We start from the raw sequence: 17,393 nt of genomic DNA, 5'->3' as shown, positions 1-17,393 counted from the left end.
CCAGGAGTGTGTCTGTGAATGAGAATCAGTTTCTTGGCTAGTGAGAGGAGTTAGGATCCCAGCAGTCTTTGCTGTCCTTTCCAGATTCCACATTTGATTCGCTTGTTTTTTTCAGAATGCAAAGTTCTGCAATGCTCAGAGGGGCTTTGAGGTTCGGAATGCAAAGGTTTGAAATGTATTAACTCAAGGTTTTTGTGAATTTTCTTGTTTTTTTAATCATTTGTGTGACTGGGATTTCCTTCCACTGTGTTTTGAATGCTGCTCTGTTTTCCGAGAGCAAGCAGTGGAGAAAGCAACATAAGAACTGCAGATTTTTATTATCCCAGATGACATTTTACCAGCAGCAGCGGAGCTCTGACGCATGATCAAATTCGGTTTCAGCCATATCAGTAAAGATGTTGCATTTGTATACTTCACACCACCTTGTGTCACTACTTGCTTTGTGGAGCCTCAGCTGCACAGGTTTGATCACAGCCTGGCCAGGCATTCCTGGAAGTAAGCCAAAGGCTGATTTGGACCCAAATGTGAGAGACTGGGGAGATTACTCAGATCTCCCAGCTGGAATTGAACATGGACTTGGACTGGAAGAGGACAGAGAACATGAAGAAAACAGAGGAGTCAGGGAACCATCATCCAACTTGGCTCCTGAGCTGGATTTCCTGGCTGACTTTGCAGGCAGGAGACGTTAACTAATCAGCTGATGCATCCATTTGCCTACTTACACTTTATTCAACTTCAATGTTCCCTCCAGGTAAGAAGCGGCTGTGGGTGATAACTGCTCCATCACACAATGATAACTACCTACGGATGATGGAAAAACAGCTTGAAGACATGGAGCAGGTAATTTGCTGAAGAATTCATAATACCAAGGTTTTCAAAATGTGTTACAATTAATACTTCTGGTACTTAGACAATCTTTTAAAAATCTCACGAGTTAAATCCAGCTGTAAGCTGTAAATATAATATACAGTGGTATGAAAAGAGGCTTGATCCCTTACAGATTTATTCTTTCTTGATGGACTGGGAAACAAATTCTGATATCATAAACTGAGTAAAAACAAAAGGCAATATTCAAATAATGGCTTAAAGTGAATAAAGAGGTAAAAATACAAATTTAAAAATTAAAAAAGAACAGCTAAATAAACTGACTGACCCCTTTCTTAAATTCTGAATTAAGTTTGATTAACAACAAAAGCACAAAGAACTAAAAAATCTGTTGTTTAGGGACAGTTTTTCAAACAAGTTTTTCTCAAAATAAAAATACAGTGGACAATATTTTGAGAACTCCTGGATATTGCTGAACTGGATGATGGTGGAACAGGAGTTACTGATGTCTTGTATTCTATTCAATAATCTGTGACTTGGATCAGGGAAACCAGCATAAAAGGGTTCCTGTTGTAAGCTAGAGAGCTTATCAAAATTGCTTGGTTTTCTGCTTAGTGACCATTCTAAATGTCCAAACATATATTCATTTGGACATTTTTGGACATTTTCAGTCTTCTTACTGAGTTATTTATACAGTTTTTGTTGAAACTGTCTCTTGCTTCTTCATATTTTTCTTCTAAGGAGGAGGTCCTTCTCATAATATTTTCAAGTGATCTTGTGCCATTTCCTTTCAAAGCATCTTAAAGCCTGTGAGCACAGTTTCCTGGACACAATGTACACCTTATTTATCTTATTTATGTAATTCATTTAAAATCAATAACGTGATCTGCCGTTGATGGTCAACTAACGAATGATGCATTGCTCTGTTCCTGTGTGGGGTGCTTTCTGTTTTTTATTTTTTACAAACATGACACTAAGATCCTGTTCATTTTCTTGAGTTAGTTTTTCATAAAGGGCTGACACATCTGCTCTAGTACTCCAGCATTCCCCATTTCTTTACAACAGACTGCACATCTGCTGCTTTCAAAGACTAGAGAGAAAACAAGTGAAAACAAAACAAAGCTACACGGGCATATTTTGACTCGAGAAAGCCTCAAGAACTACTGATCAAAGCCACTTTAAAAATGAATTCTTTGAACGTGAATGATAAGAGTGAATGGAAACCTTTCAAACAGCTTTTGCCTGTTTTTCTCCTGTGCTGTTTTCAGAAAAGGCTGAACTGCCGTTTAGCAGAAAGAGACACTTTCATCATAACCATCATCCAGAATGCCATGATGGAAGGTCGCATCCAGAAAACGACTTTTCAAGGAGATGCAACTGTGGAGAACCTGGATCCTGACACTGTTACCAAACTGCTTCATTACCTGGAGCTTTCCAGCCAAGTAAAACTGAAAACAGACCTTCTTTTTGCTGTTTTTGCTTCTGTATCAGTTTTACTTGCCTCTAGCTTACTGTAAGTTGTGCTTTATCTGAAATATTTCAGGAGCAAACCTTCACCATACTGGTCATGAAGAAGAACCTCCAGGTCAGCGAACGTTTTCCTTATCCAGTCCGTGTTGAGGCAATTTTGGAGCTCATTGATCAGTTCCCAGTGAGGAAACTGGAGAAGATGACCAGAAAAGGATCAAACTTAAGGTTTTGTCAGTGGACAACACTGGTTTAGTGAGAAACTTAAAATCTGTTGAAAGTTTTATAAATCAGACATAGAAATGTGACATACAGATGAATTGGTGCTATTCTAGCAAACGTTAGTAAAGAAGTTTAAACATCACAACTCAAGAAAGTTTCTTTTGACCAGCTTTTGCAAAAAGATGATCTTAAAGCTTTTTTCTTTTATAAACTGTTAACATGTAAATAATTACATGATGAGCATTTTGAATGGTAGAAACAAAATAAAGATAAAAACTCACTAAAGACAAATATGAAAGAAGACTATTAAATTCCCTAAAGAAAAGCTTTTAGAAATGTTATATCTAATTATGTATGACTTAAAGAATGGGAATTAAAAATGCCCACAAGCTAATTAAAAATAAAACAAACTATATAGATAATAAATTAATAAGATATGGGAACATTTGCACTGATAACATATCCCACAGATGACAGATGGTTATATAATATGATTAATATAATTTTACTATCTACTTATTTTAATGAATTGCATGTGTCAACATGACTTTAGTCAATATGAATGGTATGAAGAGCACCTCTTTTTCCTCTTCAACTTTTATTTAATGATAGATGATGATAACTTAAATTATTTTAAGGCGCAGTACATCACAGGAATTGTGAACTAATAAAATACTGAAATAATAAGTCTATACTGAAACTATCAGACTTCTGAGTTTCTTACTGAATTGAATTATGAACAATGGGCATGTTAATTTATTTGTAATGGTAATATATGAATAATAATAAATTCTTTGTTTCGTAATTATAAATTATTTTGCCTGTAATTACGCCATAAAAATACACTTCTATAATTTTTTTAATCAATCGAGAGTTTAGTCATCTGTGACAGTTCACCTCTTTTTAAAAATATTTTAACTATGATTTTGTTGTAGGTGTAAAACCACAAAAAAGAGAGTTGTAATGAAAAGAAAAAAGAAGATGAAGAAGATGGTGCTGAGTCCCCAGAGAGCGGGAGACGTGACTTCAGTCGTGGCTTCTCAAAGACAACCCTTGGACAAAAAGGCTGCCCTGAGAAGTAAGATTCAGGATATACTCAATGGCAAGTCGAGGTTTGTGATTCGTAAGACACCTGCTGGATCCACAAGAGGAAAGGCGTCAAACAGTGATAACTTGGAAACCTCCAAAGTGTCCAGTGGAGTCCAGTCTGTTCCACAAACTGATGAGAAAGTGGAGAAAGACAAGTAACGTTTGTTAAATTTTTATGCTTTACTAAGAAGTGAACATTGAGCATTAAAATGCTAGATGAACATGCCTTTGGTAGAGTTTTTCTCTTGCCCTTACAGGCCTCCTTCTTCCACTGACAAAGGAAAGGAAAAAAATGGAGGACAAAACACCAAAAACAAAGAACCAAATATAAAGACGGAGACAGAGAAGAAACAGAGCACAAAGAAAAAGGGCAAAGGGAAGAAAGGTAAGAAAGGAAAGGGAAGAGGGAAAAAATCCAGCAGAGAAGTGAATGAAGAGGATAAAACAGCTCTGAGAATATTTTTGGACAGTATGCGAGGGTCCAGAAGGCTGATGGTGAGAAACTTGCATTAAAACAATTTTGCCCCTTTATTTTAATCCTTTGCCAACAAATGTTTCTGTTTTTGGTCACCAGCTGATCTCGACGCCCAGCAGGGACACAACTCTGTACATCCAGCAGACTGAGGAGAACAAAAAGCAGCACTGTGAACTCGCCATCAGGAAGATAACCGTGGCAACCATTGTGGGAGAAGGAAGTGACGCCACGATCTCTGTGCAGCACCAGCAGCTCGGTAGGGAAAATATTTTGAACGTTTGGCTTTAAATCATTTGGTTATAGTTCCTTGAGTTTAACTCAAGTTTCTGAAGATATTTTAAAGACCTAAAAAACCCTGCCATTAATAACTTCGGCTAGCAGGGGAGTGTTATATATGCTTTAGAAAACCATGACATGGATGAAATACGGTGTTTCTATAAAGCACTAACAAAGAGTGTCTTTACCATCTGTTATGACGTCTTTAGCCCAATATCTTACACCCTCAGGGGGTATAAATAAATTTATGCCTGACAAAAACACACAAAAGTAAATCACTTATAGCCTCACAGCTATTAGATTTAAGAAGAAACTTTTGGTACCTCTGTAAAGGTAAGATGTCATAGAATGGTTTTCTGGTGTCAGCACCATTGTAGCTTTGACCCTGCCTGAAATATTAGGGACAAAATACAAAATATTTTGCATTTTTTTAACCTCGCCAAAATTTTCTTTGAAATAAACATTGCAAAACACTACCAAAATATTATTTATAGCACAAAAAAGTAGTACAGACTTTTAAATCTAAATGTTGTGTAAATGTATACCAAATTTGGACTCAATCAGATGAATCATATTGATTTTAGAATGGTATTAGTGAGAAATTTCTAAGGCGGAGAGGCCATTTCGGCACATTTATCCAAAAATGTCACCAAACTGTGCCAAATGTGTTTTTTACATCAATACTGGGGGTTTGTTAAAATTAAATAGCTTATTACCATCTAATGACACTTTCTACATAAAATATAACCATTGGTCATGACATTTACCCCATTTATATGCAAAATCGAAACCTATCCCGAAAAGAACCATTCACTGAGCGCATGCACTGAGAGCCCACAGAGGGAGCACGGATGGCGCACAGAGAACGCAGACGTTTAGATCGGGTTCCGAAAAATACGTCATGATTTTGCATAGCCGACATCTTGTGCCATGCTCTGAGAGTCTTTCCACTGTCTCGTGAAACCACAAAATTGTCGTGATGATCAGCTGATCGGGTGTTTTCCGCGCAGTTGCATCATCGCCCGAGGAACTTTATATCTCATCAGCTGTTTTTAAATAGCTCTAAAATCTTAACATTTTGGGCAAAACCTTTATGCGGAATAGTTTTTGAAAGATTAAAGCCTCTTTTAGCGGATAAAAAAAAAAAAAAAATTAAAGGCACGTGGAGCCTTTGTTTACAGAGCGAGCCGAGGTCACGTTTCAGCTGGACCCACCGGTGGGTCCGTCGGGTTCTAGACGACTGAGGACACAAATTTAGAGTAGAAATTTGTGTCCTCAACACTCAATTTATCGAGCTAATATATATATTTATTGAAAGACTTTTGTCGGTGGTATTCCAGATGGCACTGTTCATCTCCAACAGCTAGGGGAACTCAGGTAAAGTTATGGGTCAAATACATCCCGAATGGGTTAATACTGCTTATTTGCATGTAGATTCAAAGGACAGTGGATTCCCTGTGTTGTGCAGTGTATGAACCCATGGAAAATATGGCCAAACACCACAGCCCTTCAATATTTATCAAGGAATTCCTCTTGATCATATCTTGAAAAGGGAATATTTAAAACAAAGTTTGGGATATATCAGTACTTTGTTCTATTTGTGGAAACATGCACACAAAAAAAAGCTTTTAATTCTCCCGCAGTCCTGGCTCAGTACTTGGAAAGAGCGAGGCAGATGTCACGGTTGGATAGTGGTGAGGCACAAGCACCGTCACTCAGACGCATTTAACCCACCCACAGTCCCTCCTGGGACACAAAGTCCTTTATTGTTTTACTTTGTAATAAAATACGTTCATCTTTGAGACCCTAAACCTATTTTCTTTGGCTTGACGGTAAAATCTGGCAAATATTTGCAAACCAGTGTTTAGCTTTAGCTTAGCATTGGCTTGATTTTAGTACATATCATATTAAAAATAAATGCAGTAGTCCAATATATATCTATATCTATATCTATATCTATATATATATATATATATATATATATATATGCTTTATAGCACATGTTTAGTTTGAATCTTGTAAAATGACAGCTACACTTCAGTTGACATCTTTCAGAAGAACTAAACAGTGTCATGATGATCTCAACAGAGTGACATGATCTGTGGAGAAGGTTTTAATATGTTGTGCTGTGTTTTGTGGATTTGGGACTTACTGTTTCAGTGTTTGGCCGTGGTATTTTGTCTTTTCTATGTGTTTTCTATGTGTGTTTCAGAGTCTGAGCGTCCTCTTAAGGATCAATCAGAGCAAGACTTTGACTTACGTCTGATCCCTCTGTTAAGAGCAGAGCTCGGCTTGTCCTCCTCCGACCTTTTCTCAATGACCGTCACGGATTATGACATCAAACCTAAAGTAGGAGAATGTCTCACTCAGCTTTGTGGCTTCCAGTTTGGCAGTCATGTTCTCTTGTTTTCACAAATATTAACATTGAGGGGTGTTAAAATAATCATAACCATCAACATTTAGGGTAAAGGTAAGATCAGGACTCTATACTACAATGTTTTTTTAAAATTATTATTTGTGTGAAAATGTTTAAGTTCATTAAAGTCTAAAATGCTTTACAGTAAAAATATTTCAATCTGAGTTTTATAATTTTGGATCATGTCACATTAAGCAACATTAACATAAAAGTCAGTGTTAATGAAATTCAAATAAACTAAATAGGACTTTCTTGTTGTCTCTTCTTTTTTCGTTCTTTAACTCGCCCTCATCTTTGCTTCAGAGAGTCTTTGAGGCTCCTCCATCAAGCCCAGCTCTGTTCGAGTACATTGACAACTTTCCCTCCAGGTACTCTGAGAAAGAGAAAGAAAGGAAAAGCCCTGCTGTTTGCTCCAAAGACATACAAGCACCTGAGGTTGAAAACTCACTACTCAGGTACTCATTCAGTCATGCAAAGGATAACTGAATCCTTTGCATGACTTTTTAAAATAGATTGAATAGATTTTGTTTAGCATTTATTTTTTTATGCAATCTAATTATGAAAAATTTACTTTAATTCTAGTTTGATAATTTTTTTGTTCTAAAGAAGATTAATAAATGCTATCAGTTGTACAGTACTAGTAGAACAGTGGATGTTATTTGAATATAGCACTTTTATTTCTGTACAGATTTATGTCTAAGCGGAGGCTGCTACTGATTTCTGCTCCCTCAGAAGACGATTACTCTTTCCAACAGCAGATTTCTGCTCTCAGTGGTCAAGAGTGTCAACTGGGTAATAAAATAGAAATATTTTGGTTGAGTTCAGCTTTCACTTTGAGTGATCAGCAGTTGTGATTTTACCTACTTAAGGATCTTTCTGTTAAATTAATAAATTAAATTGGTCTATTTGTGGATTTCTTTACAGAGCACATTCAAAATATTTCAAATAAATTGCAACTTATGATGTTGAAATACCTAGTTTAGTTGTAGGCCAGGTCCTTTTGGTTCCACAAAGTCCTGTGAACTTTACATTTCAAGTGGGACATTGTGAAAGGATAAAGAGATGTGTAATGTTGGACTTGTGCTTGCTGTATCTGTGCATCTACAATCTGAAGGCGACCTTCATAAAATATATATACATAGAACGATTTTTTTTGCATACACAACGTCTGCATATCCTGAGTTTCAACAATCTTCATTTCATTTCCAAAGCTTTACAAGTCTTTGATATGAATGTATGGCAGCTGTTTGACAAAAAAAATGCTTTAAATATGAACCCTTAAAAAACTACAAATGGATGGATAGATGGATGGATGGATGGATGGATGGATTATTAATCTCTTCAGTGTTAAATCTGAGATCTTTCTTCTCTTCACAGGTATCCGACACTTTGCTCTGTTGAAATTGACTGGAAATGGACAAAAAGCTTCAGGGACTGTTGAGCTATATCCTATAAATGGTAATAATTTCTAGTTTTGCTGGAGCATAAACCATATTTAAAAAAATTAACTGTACAAGGTGAAAAAATTGTTGGTTCTTTATTTCATTATCATTTTTACCATTAAAGGCTTTCACTCCATCCTTTTTCCTCCAGGTCGCAGTCAAAGTGAGGTGGAGCCATTATCTCGTGTTGTGGTCAACAACCTGAGAGAACAGCTGAAAATCAGTAAGGACTACTTCAGCATGTTGGTTGTGGGGAAGGACAGCGATGTCAAGGCATGGTTCTCGTCACCTATGTGGTCCCTGGACAACATCTATGACCTTGTGGACTCTATGGAGCTTCGTATCCAGGAAGCAAACCTCCAGATGAGTGTGGGGATCCAGTGTCCCAAGGACATAGGAAGAGGAGGCGGTGAAGCAGGACACTATCCTGGTTATGATGAAGACCGGGCTGAAGAAACATACTTATATTACCAATCAGAGAACTAATTAGATTTCATTGAACCTAGAGGATTCATGAAAAGCATCATATGTATTCCTAATAGATTATGATGGATAATGCTATTTGTTTGATGAATACATGAGGACTCATGCCAAAAGGACTGACTGATCCACAACCTACAAGTACAAATAAACTTCTTCAGGACTCATTAACAGCATCATATAACTATAATTGGACATGATAGAAACCACAGCAAAAAAATGCAGAATTGCAGCTAAATTATGAAGTTGCAAAATAAGTAAAAAGAACGATTTACAATCTGCACACTACAGGTAAATATATAAGAAATTTTTAAATAAAAACTTGATACAGAAAAAGAAAAGGAGTGTTTTGTTGACAAAAGAAATGACGAACAGATGCTTGACCTCCATCTGTTATGTGAAGCTGTTTGCTCTGATTTTACCTGCTGTTTGCAGCAGGGGAAAGAGGCTGTATTCCAGGCGGAGGAGGGGATTGTGATTTTTGGCAGCACGTCTGTCCAATTTGTCTCAACCACATACATTGTTTAAAGTAAATGAAGAGAAGAGGCTTATGTTGAAGTGTTGCAATTCTATAAATGTAAGTTAGGCTTTGCTTGAAAATGTGTGTTTTGTTTTCAAAACAAATCTTACAAACAACTTTGGTCTCCAAAATGTGGAGTTATGGCACATAAGTTTGTTTTGATTAAAAGTATGAAAAAGGAGTTCAGTAAAAACTTGTTTAAGAGAAGAAAAACAGAGGCACCTCATCATCTTGTCTCACAGAGAAGCTGATGAAGTAGCCACCTGGACCTCATAATAAACCTGTTGAAGTCTTTCCAGTTAGGATATCTCTGATAGTGATTTAAGAGAGAAACATGGTGGCTGAGGCCTCTTCACAGTCTGGCAACAACTGGTGAAGGTCTGCTTAAAGACTGTGCAAAGATGAGGGAGGAAACCTGTGGAAACCATCTGGAACTGAGAGAGAGCAGAGAGCCTTATGAAGCCAGGCAGTGGGAAGCCTCTCTATGTGGAGTGTAATGTTGAATTGAGCTAAGGTTCACAAAAAGTGACTACACCAGGAATGTTAATAAATGATAGCAATAAAAATGGGTTCATCTGCAAATCTGGGTTGGATCATTGTAGAGTCGTAGATATTTTGTTCTGAAGGAAATCTTTGAGAACTGTGCCAGATCAAGCTTCTGGTCACTGCTCTCTCCCAGGAAAATAACACAAACACAAGTTTCTTTATATGAAAGCTAAAGCTTTCCTGTACTTGAGGGGGCCACAGTCTGTGAAGGTTATATAGGATCAGACCTGTTTTCTGTTTCTACATCACAGCAGTATAACACGGCATATTTTTGTGCCATGCCCTAATAAAAACCACTCTTTTCAGACTTTTGTACTTCCATTTGGGACTCAACTGCTTCTAAAAACAGTTCAAAAGCTTAAAAAACAACCAGTCATTTTTTGGCATTAAGTTAATGTTTTTGGTGTCTGGAAAATGAACTGTCTCAAAAACCACCAGCTTGTTAAGTCACAATTGACAGGCACTGCATCATTACCTAGCAAGCTGAAGCCAAGACTGCCTTGCAACCCCAGCAGAGAGCTAGCTTTTTTGGTCAGCTAGTTTTACCACTGTATGTGCTGTACAATGGCTACTGGAAAAGACAAGAGTTGTGCTGTTGACTTACCATTCAGAAAACACTTGCTGCATACTTGATGGTTATGCTCTACTTCTGCTTTCTGAAAATATACGGTTGTATAATTGCACATCTGTTTACCGGCAAATGTTGAGTTGGGGGGCCTTAATCTGGAGGTGCTAACAAACAGTTAGTGCAGAGTAAATCTTGGAAATGTCCATCATGTGTGACAGATAAATGAGGATGGAAGTAGTTACTGTAATCTGAAAGTGAGAAAAGCAACTGGGCAGGATACGTCTGGAGGGAACTCTAAAGAAAACCGACTAATAGATACTTTAAGGTCTGTGAAAAAGCTAACAGTAACCATGGAAAATGAAATACAACAAGAGGTGAAGAAGACCAGAATAAGTGGGAGCATCAACACGGGAAGACTAACTGAACAATGGAGTTAAACAAAAGCAATAAATGATAAAACACAGACAGTAATCTAATTAAACGAGAATATAACAGGAACAATGCAGTCGGTTAAGAGAGAAATTAAGACTCAGACAAAAAGCAGACAAATTGTGAGAGAACAGTAAACTCTGCTCTAAATTGTAGGTTTAAATTAAACATAAAAAAACATATCCAATTAAAACCCTCAAAAAGTGAACCGTGAAAAAAATGCAAAAGAAGAAGTAAGGAGGGTGAGCAAAATAGAAAGCCACTGTGAGCTGCTCCGACTAATTTTGCATCTTGTTACATTTCACCTTCTGCGGTCCAGATAAATAGGAAGACATGTCCAGAGGGTACAAGAGCTGAGGAGCAGGAAAAGAGCCAGATGCCTTTTCGACAAGATTCACTGTAATCTTTACTGAGCTAAAATTGGAGAATGTTAACTCATCGTAACAAACATCTGTTCTGACCTAAAAAAAATAACGTAATATTGAACTGAAGAAAATAATTATGCACCACCATAGTTACATTTTGTTATGAGGAAGTGTGAAATGTGTTAGGTTGGGGTTCTTTTTCCTGTTTTATTTTGTTTTCTTTTCCTCTTCTGTCCTGGGTTTTTTCTGGGAAGCTGCGTTTCCTTTAACAGCCATCAGATGTCACCAGTGGCGGAGCCCCTGGAGAAGTGTGGCGGCCAACCTGTAGACGCACCTGTGTCTAATTTTCAAGAGCTGCGGAGGTGCTTCATAAGGACAGCCTAGCTGACACTCCAGTGCCTGAGTGTTTGCCTTCACTGGTAGACGTTTTTCTTAGGAAGAAGCCTTCTATGATCGCTCCCTGTGTTCTGATCGCTCCTTGTGTTCTCCCCGTCAGATTTCCTTGTGATCGCCCTGTGACTCCTGGATGTGGACAAGCGCTCCCCCCTGGATTTCCTTGTGTTCCTCACGACGCCATTGGTATTACCAATCGGTTGCCTTCCTCCGTGCACTTACCTCCCTGGTCCCTCCCCGTGGATCCTCTGTGCCTCGCCACCGACTGAGCCTGCCAGCGTTTCATGTTCCGGGAGCTAACTGTCGAGGCCCCGCTCGGAAGTCAGCCCACTCTGCTCTCCAGCTGCAAGGCTTACCTGCTCGCTCTCCGACGGTAACTCACTTCTCCAGCCGCCACCATTGACAATACTAACCTCCGCATTCAAGTAAGCGTCCTACGAAAGATTCTCAGAATTATTCCATTTGACCCATCCCGTGTCTCACTCCGCTTTTTCTCATATACAGTCTGATGACCAGTTTCCTCCAGTCCCAGGTTCCAGAACTATTTCCCCTGACCCCTCTTCCTTTCACCAAAATAAATATTATTGTTGTTTCATATCGCTTCTCTTGGTGTGTTCTTGCATGTGGGTAACCCGGCTATCACCCATCATGACAGAACACTCAGGCCAACAACCTACCCCAGCAGACGCTATAAGAAGGGCTTTATCGGAACAACACGCTCTCATACAGTCACATGATTCAGCTTTAAGAGAGTTGAGTAACAGACAGGCCGAAACAAACCGTCGGTTAACCGAGTTGTCTAACTTTTTGCAAGGCTCCGTTCAGCAGGCGCAGCCTCCAGCCCCAGCCTCACCTGCAGTTCCAGACCCGCCAATCCGTCCCACGTTTTCGGAGATTCGGCTGCCAGTTCCCGAGAGGTTCACAGGTGATGTGCACAAATGTGGAGGATTTATCTTACAATGTTCCATCATTTTCAATTCCTGTCCTCAAAGTTTTCCACACGACAACGCTAAAATAGCATATGTGCTGTCCCTGCTGTCCGGTCGAGCTCTGGCTTGGGCCGAAGCTAAGTTTTCCTCCCCCACTGATTTTGGTTGTTCCTATCCCGATTTCATTAAAGAATTAAAACAGGTGTTTAGTCAAGAGACAGACCAGACTTCAGCTTCCCGAGAACTTTGGAACCTAAGACAGGGGCAAAGAACTGTGTCTGATTTTGCCATTGACTTTAGGATAAAGGCAGCAGCCTCAAATTGGGATGCCACGGCACTTAAAAGTGCTTACTTTCATGCTTTGAGTGAACAGATTAAAGATGAGTTAGCTACTCTGGATGAACCTGCAACTCTAGAGGAGTTTATAAGTCTGACCATAAGACTGGATAATAGAATTCGGTCTCGAGCCAAAGAGAGAAATCGCCGAAATCCCTCAGTCAGAGCCCCCCTACAAGCTACCCGTCCTAGTCTTCAGGAAGCACCCAACCCCTCGGAGACCGCAGAACCTGAACCCATGCAGCTGGGTAACACCCGCCTGACACCTGAGGAGAGGCAAAAAAGACTAGTCTCTCGATTATGCTTATATTGTGGGGGTCCCAACCATTTCATTGCTAACTGTCCCGTACGTTTAAACTTGCAGGCCCGGCGGTAACGACGAGGAGGCTGCCGGTGCAACCCACTAATAGAAGATCTCGTCTCCTTATTTCCGCTACACTGTTCCATCGCCATCAATCTCTTCCTCTGGCAGTTTTCATTAACTCAGGTTGTGAACAAAATCTAATTGACTCTACCCTTGTTGAACAACTAGGAATCGCTACAGAACCACTTCCGGTCCCACTTCGTGTTTCAGCCCTCAATGGTGAGGTCCTGCCCAGAATAACCCAGAAGACTACACCCGTCCGTCTTGTGATTTCTGGTAACCATTCAGAGCAGATTTCTTTTTTTGTTTTCCCCGCAGTCAGTTCCTCTGTTATCCTGGGGTTCGAGTGGCTACTCGCACATAACCCACAGATAAATTGGAGAAAGGCTACTATTGAGTCATGGTCCAGTGATTGCCATGCAACTTGTCTCCACTCTGCCGTTCCCCCGACTTCCATAACAGCAGAGCAGCATGAGACCGATTCCCCTGACCTTTCATTGGTTCCCCTCGAATATAAGGATCTGGCTGCAGTTTTCAGTAAGAGCAAAGCACTCACTCTACCCCCCCACCGTCCCTACGATTGTGCCATAGATCTGTTACCTGGAGCTCCACTACCCACCAGCCGACTTTATAATATCTCCCGTCCAGAGCGTCAGACCATGGAGAAATACATTAATGACTCGTTAGCAGCAGGCATCATACGCACTTCTTCGTCACCCCTTGGGGCAGGGTTCTTCTTCGTGGGGAAGAAGGATGGGTCCTTGAGGCCCTGCATTGACTACAGGGGGTTGAACCAGATCACCATTAAAAATAAATATCCTTTACCTTTGCTTTCCTCAGCCTTTGAACCCGTCCAAGAAGCCACAATTTTCTCAAAACTCGATCTCCGTAATGCCTACCACCTCCTTCGCATTCGCGAGGGAGATGAGTGGAAGACGGCATTCAAGACACCCATGGGACACTATGAATATTTAGTTATGCCGTTTGGGTTATCTAATGCGCCTGCCTTTTTTCAAGCCCTCGTAAACGATGTCCTCAGAGATTTCATTAATGTGTTTGTCTTCGTTTATCTAGACGACATACTGATTTATTCCAAGTCCCTGGAGGAACACAAGATGCATGTCCGGAAGGTTCTCCAACGCCTTATGGAGAACAAACTGTACGTTAAGGCAGAAAAGTGTGAGTTCCACCGATCATCAGTTACCTTCCTGGGCTACGTCCTTGAGAGCGGGCAGGTAAGACCCTCAGAGGACAAGATTAGAGCTGTGTTGGACTGGCCTAGACCCGAGACCCGTAAACAGCTGCAGCGGTTCTTGGGCTTTGCCAACTTTTACCGCCGGTTCATACGAAATTATAGCCAGACCGCTTTACCTTTAACTGCACTCACATCCACCAAGTCTAGTTTTACCTGGACCCCACAAGCAGAGGAGGCTTTCAACCGACTCAAGAACCTGTTTGCTAACGCCCCAGTACTAGTCCAGCCTGATATAGCAAGACAGTTCATCCTCGAGGTCGATGCTTCTGACTCTGGAGTGGGGGCCGTGCTGTCTCAAGTCTCAGAAAAAGATAATAAGACTCACCCCTGTGCATTTTTCTCCCGCAAACTTTCGCCAGCAGAACGCAATTATGACGTGGGGGACAGAGTTACTGGCTATCAAGCTCGCCCTAGAGGAATGGCGACACTGGCTAGAGGGAGCTGAGCATCCCATTGTAGTTTGGACTGACCATAAGAACCTGTCTCACATTCAGTCAGCCAAACGTTCCAACCCTCGACAGTCTCGCTGGTCATTATTTTTTTCTCGATTCAACCTGTCTATCTCTTACCGTCCAGGTTCAAAAAATGTCAAGCCGGACGCCCTCTCTAGACTGCATGCACCCGATGACTCTGAGAAAGAACTTGCTCCCCTGCTGCCCTCCAGCTGCACGGTGGGAGTAGTTACCTGGGAGGTTGAAGACCTCATCCGTCAAGCCCAGTTAACCGAGCCAGTCCCTGAGTCATGTCCACAGGGAAAGACGTACGTCCCTGCTTCCGCTCGATCCCGCTTTCTGCAGTGGATACATTCCTCCAAGTTTTCCGGACATCCAGGTATCAGTCGAACTATTGGGTTGGTCAACCGAAGGTTCTGGTGGCCATCAGTTCATAAAGATGTCAAAGAGTTGGTATTAGCATGTCCAGTCTGTTCCAGGAACAAGTCCTCCCATCAGCCACCCACAGGATTACTCCAGCTATTACCCATCCCCAAGAGACCTTGGTCCCACATCGCTGTTGACTTTGTCACGGGATTACCTCCATCTAAGGGTATGACCACCATTTTCACTATTGTTGACCGCTTCTCCAAATCCTGTCATTTCATTCCCCTTCGCAAACTCCCCACTGCCGCTCAAACTGCCATGCTCCTCATAAAACATGTTTTTAAGTTACATGGCATTCCCCAGGAGATCCTTTCCGATCGGGGTCCTCAGTTTATCTCCCAAGTTTGGCGACAATTTTGTTCCGCCCTAGGGGCGAAGGTGTCATTAACCTCTGGTTACCATCCCCAGACTAACGGCCAGACGGAGAGGTTGAATCAGGAGCTGGAGGCCATGCTGCGTTGCCTGACTACATCAAACCCTGGAGACTGGGCTCAATATCTACCTTGGGTAGAATATGCACACAACAGTCACATTTCAGCAGCCACAGGGTTTTCCCCGTTCGAGGTGTCACTTGGCTACCAGCCCCCTCTTATGCCATACGATGAGAAGGACATATCTGTCACGTCAGTACAACATCACATTCGCCGGTGTAAAAAGATCTGGTCTGAAACCATCTCGGCACTTCATAACACTGCCACGCAGAACAAGAAACAGGCTGACCGGAGAAGAACCTCTACGCCCACTTACTTGGTCGGTCAGAAGGTCTGGTTGTCTACCCGGGACATACCCCTCAAGTCCATGTCCAAGAAATTGTCTCCCAGGTTCATTGGCCCGTTTGAAATAGTGTCGATCATCAATCCGGCAGCTGTACGCCTTCGCCTTCCTTCCTCCCTACGTGTTCATCCTACTTTCCATGTCTCCCAGATTAAACCGGTCCTGTCCAGTGATCTTTGCCCTCCGGCCGAACCCCCTCCTCCCACCCGTCTTATTGATGGTCACCCGGCATACTCCGTCTGCCGGCTTGTGGCTTCCCATCGGCGTGGCCGGGGTCACCAGTACCTCGTTGACTGGGAGGGTTATGGTCCGGAGGAACGCTCTTGGGTCCCTAGCTCCTTTATCCTGGACCCCTCCCTTATTAGGGATTTCACCGCCTCACAGCCCTCCTCCTCTTCTCGTCCGCCAGGTGGCGTCCGTTGAGGGGGGGGTACTGTTAGGTTGGGGTTCTTTTTCCTGTTTTATTTTGTTTTCTTTTCCTCTTCTGTCCTGGGTTTTTTCTGGGAAGCTGCGTTTCCTTTAACAGCCATCAGATGTCACCAGTGAGCGGAGCCCCTGGAGAAGTGTGGCGGCCAACCTGTAAACGCACCTGTGTCTAATTTTCAAGAGCTGCGGAGGTGCTTCATAAGGACAGCCTAGCTGACACTCCAGTGCCTGAGTGTTTGCCTTCACTGGTAGACGTTTTTCTTAGGAAGAAGCCTTCTATGATCGCTCCCTGTGTTCTGATCGCTCCTTGTGTTCTCCCCGTCAGATTTCCTTGTGATCGCCCTGTGACTCCTGGATGTGGACAAGCGCTCCCCCCTGGATTTCCTTGTGTTCCTCACGACGCCATTGGTATTACCAATCGGTTGCCTTCCTCCGTGCACTTACCTCCCTGGTCCCTCCCCGTGGATCCTCTGTGCCTCGCCACCGACTGAGCCTGCCAGCGTTTCATGTTCCGGGAGCTAACTGTCGAAGCCCCGCTCGGAAGTCAGCCCACTCTGCTCTCCAGCTGCAAGGCTTACCTGCTCGCTCTCCGACGGTAACTCACTTCTCCAGCCGCCACCATTGACAATACTAACCTCCGCATTCAAGTAAGCGTCCTACGAAAGATTCTCAGAATTATTCCATTTGACCCATCCCGTGTCTCACTCCGCTTTTTCTCATATACAGTCTGATGACCAGTTTCCTCCAGTCCCAGGTTCCAGAACTATTTCCCCTGACCCCTCTTCCTTTCACCAAAATAAATATTATTGTTGTTTCATATCGCTTCTCTTGGTGTGTTCTTGCATGTGGGTAACCCGGCTATCACCCATCATGACAAAATGTAGCAAAGCTGTTCTTAAATAAAGATATTTTTTTAGT

The 17,393-nt window shown here is 41.7% G+C and overlaps 1 protein-coding gene and 2 long non-coding RNA genes across 3 annotated transcripts; all 3 read left to right on the top strand.

Annotated features, from left to right (window-relative positions):
• Positions 1-395: 395 nt before the first annotated feature.
• ccdc80l2 (coiled-coil domain containing 80 like 2) lies at positions 396-10,063 on the top strand. Its single transcript, XM_028025252.1, has 12 exons — positions 396-675; positions 752-840; positions 2,094-2,267; positions 2,369-2,520; positions 3,450-3,758; positions 3,861-4,098; positions 4,178-4,334; positions 6,567-6,703; positions 7,074-7,225; positions 7,459-7,562; positions 8,148-8,228; positions 8,364-10,063. The coding sequence occupies exons 1-12, from the start codon at positions 396-398 to the stop codon at positions 8,696-8,698; spliced, it is 2,208 nt and encodes a 735-aa protein (XP_027881053.1). The 3' UTR covers positions 8,699-10,063.
• Positions 10,064-11,435: 1,372 nt separating this feature from the next.
• On the top strand, positions 11,436-12,108 carry LOC114149411 (uncharacterized). Its single transcript, XR_003596498.1, has 3 exons — positions 11,436-11,539; positions 11,617-11,938; positions 12,018-12,108. It is a non-coding gene; the product is annotated as an uncharacterized LOC114149411 (long non-coding RNA).
• Positions 12,109-16,644: 4,536 nt separating this feature from the next.
• Positions 16,645-17,292, top strand: LOC114149412 (uncharacterized). Its single transcript, XR_003596499.1, has 3 exons — positions 16,645-16,723; positions 16,801-17,122; positions 17,202-17,292. It is a non-coding gene; the product is annotated as an uncharacterized LOC114149412 (long non-coding RNA).
• The last annotated feature ends 101 nt before the right edge of the window (positions 17,293-17,393 follow it).

This window comes from Xiphophorus couchianus, chromosome 8, assembly GCF_001444195.1.
Source record: "Xiphophorus couchianus chromosome 8, X_couchianus-1.0, whole genome shotgun sequence".
Taxonomy (NCBI): domain Eukaryota; kingdom Metazoa; phylum Chordata; class Actinopteri; order Cyprinodontiformes; family Poeciliidae; genus Xiphophorus; species Xiphophorus couchianus.
This window is presented reverse-complemented; position numbering and strand designations above follow the sequence as displayed.

Bases quoted from the DNA above. Each gene is read 5' to 3' on its own strand.
- ccdc80l2 (XM_028025252.1), top strand. From the start codon at position 396: ATGTTGCATTTGTATACTTCACACCACCTTGTGTCACTACTTGCTTTG. The intron at 4,099-4,177 runs GTGAGAAACTTG...TTTGGTCACCAG, and splicing joins GAGGGTCCAGAAGGCTGATG to CTGATCTCGACGCCCAGCAG. The intron at 8,229-8,363 runs GTAATAATTTCT...TTTTTCCTCCAG, and splicing joins TGAGCTATATCCTATAAATG to GTCGCAGTCAAAGTGAGGTG.